We start from the raw sequence: 7692 nt of genomic DNA, 5'->3' as shown, positions 1-7692 counted from the left end.
CAAGGATAACATAATACATTCCAAAATACATTTCAGGATCAGTTGTGTGACGATTAGAGTGAGATATAACCTAGTTCTTAGACATTAGATAATAACATTTTAATTTTCAGTACATAATTTTAAAAGCAGTAACAGTAACAAGGAGGTAGCAAAAGTTTTAAGGCAAGGATGTATATATATGGTTTGGGTATAGAATGATTATTCTACTGGCAATGTGAAAAATACCTTTTAGGAATTCCCAATTCTAATGACAAAGGCTCAAATTACTTAGATCAAACCTGAGGTTAAAAAAAAAATATTCCAGGCGGCTGAACCGCCCGGCTGAGCCGACATTGCCGGCGTCTTTGCGATTCGACCCGACGCGCTCCGTTTTCTCGACAGCATGGTGGCCTACTGGCGACAGGCTGGACTAAGCTACATCCGATATTCCCAGATCTGTGCAAAAGCAGTGAGAGATGCACTGAAGACAGAATTCAAAGCAAATGCCGAGAAGACTGCTGGCAGCAATGTAAAAATTGTGAAAGTAAAGAAGGAATAATCTACCCTGACTAAAACTTGATGTGCCGTATTTCCAAGGTGAAGATGTGTGGCCACATGTTAACAGCAGATTGAAAAGGATCTTATTTCATGGAAAAAAAAAAAAAAACCGTGTCTTGTTCATAAATTGACAGTGTCAATAAATTGAAGTATGGTTCACTGTTATAAAAAAAAAAAAAAAAAATAAATTTTTTTAAGGTATCAAAAAAAAGAAAAAAAAAAAAAAAAAAATATTCCAGATAAATTTAAAAACAAATAGTCTAAAAATACTGAAGAGATTTAAACAATTGGAAATATGCATACAAAGCTACGGAGAAAAGCCTGAATTCATGAGGGTAAGTACAGTATTAAGGCATCACATTTTTTTAAATTGGATGGCACCTTTTTGATACCATACACTAAGAGTTAAGATTCAAAATTTGCAGAGTTAGGAGGAAAAAATCAAAACCAGAAAACTTACCCAAATAGGGAGTCTGTAGCTATATTTTGGAGATATCTCAAATCTCTACACACCTTCTGTATAATAGCAAAGCAGAAGTAGATCATCCTACCCTACCCACAAAAAAATTGAGTTGGTGTGATTAGAACAGAACAATCATAACAAATTAAAAAATGGGAACACCGTCTGGTAAGCTGTTACTACATATTACCAAAGTGCAAATTCCTACTCTTGATACACATGACCTGGGTAGATCAGGGAATCTCAAGCAAGACATTTGCATTTTATTGATTTCTGTGTAGGGTGCACAAGAAGGCAAAGCAACTTGACAACGTGGTGTTGACGTGGTTGTTCACTCACACTTTGTCTATTTGGATTATCAATTTTAGTATCATAAAAATAATACAAACTACGGGCAATTATAATAAATATTATCAGGCTTTATTGAGAGATTTTAAGGAAGACAAATTAATGGGGATATACTCTATGGTTATGAAATAGAAAAATCAATACATAAATCTACAATTATATGCAAAATTATTAATACATTCAGTGCATTATTAATGAAAATTTCAGCATTTTTTCTTATAAATAAAGTAAAATGTGTGTAAACACGTAAAGGACACCCAAGACATTCTTGATAGTTAAGAACAGTATGGATAGTATCACGGAACTAAAACTTACCAGATCACTGCATCTGGATAATGAAAAGCCAGGTCATGATGATTCTTTCCTCTGGTGTTCACATTTATCTGAAATCTCTACCCTTGAGTGTGTCTGGGCCCTTTGACTTGCTTCTAACAAACAAAATAAGGCAAACATGATGGGATGTCACACCCATGATTATGTCACGTTATTTAAGACTTTGTCTTGCTGGGAAACTCACTCTAACAATTCTTCTTGCAGGGTGTATGTTTTAGACTGAATGTTTTGCTCCCCTAGAATTTACATGTTGAATCCCTAACCACCAGTGTGGCTGCATATGGAGATGAGGACTCTAAGCATGAGCTGTGGGACAGACTCTGCTACCCTGTGGTCCTCGAGGACAGGGCATCAAAAATGAAAGATGAGAAATCTTCAGCCTTAAGTTCTAATGGAATTTGCCTTGCTAGGTTTTGGACTTGCTTGGGAAATATTACCCCTGTTTTCTTCTGATTTTTCCTTTTTGGGACAAGAATTACTATTATCAGCCTGTCCCAACACTGTATGTTAGAAGTACATAATTTTTCTGATTTCAGAGGTTTACATTTTGAGAGGAATGTCATCTGAAGACAAATCATAGTTCAAGTCTCATGCATGTCTGACATAGATAAAATTTAGATGAGACCTTAGACTTTAAAGTTGGAAAGTTAAAACTGAAATGTGTTGAGACTTTTGGAACTGTTCAGATGAAATAAATGTATTTTATATGTAGGAAAAACATAATTTTTGGAGAACCAGGGGTGTAATATTATGAACTGAATGTATATGTTCCTCCAACATTTATATGTTGAAGCTTCATTAAGCCCCAGTATGGCTGTATTTAGAGGTGAGGGTTCTAGGAAGTAATAAAGATTAAATGAGGTATTGAGGGTATGACCCCCATCTGATAGGACTAGTCTTTTCATAAGAAGAGGCATCAAAGAGCTCTTTCTTTCCTCCCAAAGCAACACCTCCCTGTGCACCTTCAACAAGGAAAGACCAGGTGAGAACACTGAGAGAAAACAACCATCTTCATGCGAGGAAGTGAGCCCTCACCAAAAACTAAACCTGCCAGACATTCATCTGGGATTTCCAGTCAACACTATATTCATATATATGAATATATGAATATATATATATATATATATTCTGTTGTTTAAGCTATGTAATCTATAATATTTTGTTATGGCAGTCCAAACACATTAATACACACACAAAAAAGGTAGGTACTCTGAGAAGAGCCCAAATGACAAGGAACTGCAGACAACTTCCAGGCGGTGACAGCAGTCTAACCCAACAGAAAGAAACCGGGGCCCTCAGTTTTACTACTGCAAGAAAATGAATTGCACTAGTGAACTAAATCACTCTGGAAGAAGATTATTTCTTAGTCAAGCCTCCAGGTGAAAATACAACTTGGCTGTCAACTTTGAGATAGTTTTGAGAGATATTGTAGAAGACCCAGCAAAGCCATGCCAAGGCATTTGGCTCACAGTAACTACGAAACGATAATATGACTTCCAGTAAACTCTGAGTTTATGATAATTTATTACATAAGAATTGATAATACTATAATAAAATCTAATTTATTCATGTAATTTAACTCATAAAAATAAATAATTCATGAATGGTAAATAGAAAATGCAAATATATTTATAGAAATAAGTATTAGGATGTGACTTAATTACTGTGTTTATGTGTGCTAAATTTATCAATGTAAAATCAGATTCCCAAATTAAACTTAAGTGTATAGGTTATATTAAATTTAAAATGAAAACTAAAACTAGATACATGAAAAATGATGTCAGTGAAAATGGTACGATAGAGAGCTGTAGGGTCTTTTCCCTTCACAGAAAAATCCAAAAATGAACCCTAAATTGTCAGAATAAAGTTTGTTATAATTGCAAAGAACACAAGAACAGAAAACCAAACACCACATGTTCTCACTCATAAGTGGGTGTTGAACAATGAGAACACATGGACACAGGGAGGGGAGCATCACACACTGGGGCCTGTTGCGGGGTGGGGGGGTTATGGGAGGGATAGTAGGGGTTGGGGGGATTGGGGAAGGAATACATTAGGAGAAATGCCTAATGTAGATGATGAGGAGGTAGATGCAGCAAACCACCATGGCAGGTGTATACCTATGTAACAAACCTGCAGAATCTGCACAGGTACCCCAGAATTTAAAGTATAAAAAAGAAGAAAAAAATTTACAGCAACCAGATGTATGCTGAATCAAGAAAATAAAAGCTTAATATGGAGGAAAAACTAAGGCATCTTACCTGCTTTCTCTCCACCTTCTTCTTTTGCTCCGCAATTATCTTAAAGATGACAACAATGTTTCCAGTGTGGAATGCTGGTCCCTAGTTCTGTAGCACAGAACTTAATACTCAAAGAATTGTATTTGTCTGTTCTAGCCTGTCTGGGAACTTCTTGAAGGACTAATGCAAGACAGTCATCTTTGATTAGCCTAACTCAATAGTTACACCAATTATATAAGTGGCAGGCATCACTTGAAAACATTTTAAGGCAAACTAAGCAACTGCTGTTGCCTGTGGCAAAATATTATAGTTGAGGTATAAAAATTAGTGCACATAAAGCGTAGGAGGAAACCCTAGAAATAGTTTCTTTGGGAAACTCCCATTCAAAGTTTATATGTACACTGGAGAATCAGAAAGTCACACGCTTGCCCAGGGTAGGAACTATGATTAGAGCATGCATAAAAACATGTTAAGTTTCTTTTCTGGCTATTGCATAGATTCAGTGCGAGCAGAAAATAAAGATAAGGCATGAAGATAGGATTGATAGCTTGGATAAGTGTTAAAGAACTGCCCAGCACAGAATCAATCGGCAAAGACTGGAAGATTTTTTTACTTCTTTCCTTTCTCTTTTCTCTCTCTCTTTTTTTTTTTCTTTCTTTGGTTCCTTGCATTCAAGAAAATCTCTGTTAAAACATTAGCTGAACACAAGCTAAAGGAAGATAAATTTCTGGGACCAAATTTGAAGGAAAAAAACTACAAAAATATTTTATAAAGGTCACTAAACAAACAAAAAGGTACAAACCCAGTTTGTAGTTCTCTTCCTGGTCTAAGCTCACTCCTTTGGTAATTCTGTCTTGTATTCTTGCTTTAAATCAATGACAAAAAAGCCAAATCATATCCCTATATCAGAGATCTCTTATGAATTCCATCCTCATACCTACAACTGCCTACCTGACATTCATTTGCTTGAATGTGTGATGGACATTTCAAACATGACACTAAACCTCTGTCTTTTCCCCCTCAGACCTGCACCATCTTTGATATTCATTCAGTTCCTCCCATTGCTCATAAAATACTTGGAGTTTTTTTTTTTTTTTTTTTTTTTTTTTTTTTTGAGACGGAGTCTCGCTCTTGTTACCCAGGCTGGAGTGCAATGGCACGATCTCGGCTCACCACAACCTCCGCCTCCTGGATTCAGGCAATTCTCCTGCCTCAGCCTCCTGAGTAGCTGGGATTACAGGCACGCGACACCATGCCCAATTTTTTGTATTTTTAGTAGAGATGGAGTTTCACCATGTTGACCAGGATGGTCTCTATCTCTTGACCAAGTCGTGATCCACCCGCCACGGCCTCCCAAAGTGCTGGGATTACAGGCGTGTGCCACCGCGCCCAGCCTGGAGTTATTCTTTACGTGTGTTTTGTTGTACACCCTACATCCTGTAGATCAGCAAACCCTGTTGGCCACATTTCAAGAATACATGTATTTGAATCACTTTTTATGACATACAGGTAGCACCCTAATCTAAGTCATCATCATTAGTCTCATTAGTAAAATGGCTTCCTGTTTGGTGTTCCTGTTTCTAATATTACTTCTTCAATCCATTCTTCAGATGTAACCCAAGGGATTTGTAGTGAAATATGTTTCAGAACTTGCTATTTCTCTGTTCAAAGCCCTGAGATGTCTTCCTATGTGGCCCTACAAGGAACTGGCACATCTAATCTGAGCTTGAGTTACATCTTGAAATTGCCTTTGCCTGGCTAGATTAAAGTTTGTTTCTTCAAGATATGATCAGAGTTTGTTTATCCAAGTCATCAAGTGGCACTAACAATGTGAAAACACTTAAATTATATTCTCTACATAAGGTTTTTTGGGTACCATATTTCTCATGTGGATTGAAATCTTAAATGTAAATGAGTATAAGCCTATGGTTCAAATTTTCAAGTGAGTTTTATTTTCTCTTGATCTATCTTTTCCAAGATAGAGACAGCTAAGTTTCCTTGCTATAATTTTCAGTTTTTTCACCTTTACTTTGACATATAAAATTACAGATATTATTAGACCAACTGATTTAATTGTGTTTTTTGAAATTTTGCTTGTTAATATTAAATAAAGGCACATATTGAATTTGGTGAAATTTAATATGACACACAAACACACACATTCTAAATCTCTGCTCATAGGAATTGCTGTCACGCTTAGTACACCATAAAAAGCCTTTTGTACATTCTTACATATTTAAATTTCAGAAGTCACGGGATACATAACACATTCTGTGTTTCATTAATATATTATTTATACTAGAGCCTCCTTAGCTAAGAATGGATCTGGGGAGGCTTAATGTTTGTGATTATATTTTACTATGTTTTAGGAGAATTTGGCAACTATTAAGTTTTATTCTTAATCAACAAATAATCTAATTAAATGATGTAAAATATTTTTAAAGGCATACATATTTGGAGTTGGTTGTTTTTAAGCAGACTGTTCACAAGTTTCAAATTAATTAGCTAATTACAAACAATATTCTCCTATCCACTTGGACTGGCAAACATAACCAGGCAAAAAGTTCCCTGAATTGGGAAGAAAACTTACATTACAAATTTTTGATCCTAGATTCAGTATTATGATGCACAATATTCAGTTATATCAAAGCCCTGGTTTGGAGTCTGAGGCCTGAAACTTTCCTAGGTGGGTGTTGCATGCAGCTAGTAATTCTCAGTTCTATGGTCCTGTTCCCATAGCTCCACTAGGAATGCCCTGTGAGGATGTACCGCAGTAGCTTCAATCCACATTTCTACTTGGTATCGCTTTATTGAGGGTCTGCAGTGGCTCTGCCAAGCTACAAGCCTCTGCCTGGGACTACAGGCTTTTGAAGACATCCTTTGAAATGTATCTGGAGGCTGGCAAGCCTCCAGCATTCTTGCTTTCTGCTAGCGGCAGAATCAGCACCACATGGACACTGCCAAGGCTTATGACTTGTACCTTCTGGAGCTGTGGCATGAGTCCCACCTGGAGCTGCATCAACCACAGCTGGGGTGGCCAGGGAGCACTGTGCTGAGATGTGGGGAGTAGAGTCCTAAGATGGCCATGGGCAGTACGCCCAGGAAGAGCAGCTGAGGTCTGTCCCCAGGAATCATTCTGCCTTCCTAGTCCTCTGGGCCTGTAATTGAAGGGGAAATCTTAAAGATCTCTGAAATGCTTTCAGCATCTTTCTTTCATTCGCCTCTACTCATGTTGATCTTGTTAGGAAACAGTCATTGGGCTACCACCTTCATTTCCTCTCCAGAACACACAGTTTCACTTTTTATGTGGCCAGGCTGAGAGTTTTCTAAATTGTTTTGTTCTGCTTTCCTTTCAATTATACACTCTGTCTGTAAATTATTTATTTGCTTCAGAATCTTAGTGTAAGTGGCCAAAAGTAACCATGCATTTTCTTTTACATATTGCTTAGAAATTTCTTCTTCCAGATATCCTACTTTATCCTTCAAAAGTTTGGCCTTCCATAAAACCCCGGGGCAGTGGCACAGTTCAGACAAATCCTTTGCCAGTTTAGAACAAGGATGGCATTTACTGCAGTTTACAATAGCTTATTCCTCAGTTCCATTTGAAACCTCATGAGAATAGATTTTACTGCCCATATTGTTACCAATTTTCTGGTTATGACCACTTAAGCAATCTCTAAGGATTTCCAAACTTTTCCTAGTGTTCTTGTCTTCTAAGGCCTCACTAGAATCTAGGCATTTTCTAGCCTGCTCCTATAAATCCTTCCAGTCTCT

The 7692-nt window shown here is 37.0% G+C and overlaps 1 protein-coding gene across 1 annotated transcript; it reads left to right on the top strand.

Annotated features, from left to right (window-relative positions):
* The first annotated feature begins 304 nt into the window (after positions 1–304).
* On the top strand, positions 305–709 carry LOC116551351 (ATP synthase subunit epsilon, mitochondrial). Its single transcript, XM_032277472.1, has one exon. It carries the CDS (start codon positions 383–385, stop codon positions 536–538), a length of 156 nt encoding a protein of 51 aa, XP_032133363.1. The 5' UTR covers positions 305–382; the 3' UTR covers positions 539–709.
* The last annotated feature ends 6983 nt before the right edge of the window (positions 710–7692 follow it).

Source organism: Sapajus apella, unplaced genomic scaffold (assembly GCF_009761245.1).
Source record: "Sapajus apella isolate SASKATOON/1434 unplaced genomic scaffold, GSC_monkey_1.0 scaffold9, whole genome shotgun sequence".
Taxonomy (NCBI): Eukaryota; Metazoa; Chordata; class Mammalia; order Primates; family Cebidae; genus Sapajus; species Sapajus apella.
This window is presented reverse-complemented; position numbering and strand designations above follow the sequence as displayed.

Bases quoted from the DNA above. Each gene is read 5' to 3' on its own strand.
- LOC116551351 (XM_032277472.1), top strand. From the start codon at position 383: ATGGTGGCCTACTGGCGACAGGCTGGACTAAGCTACATCCGATATTCC.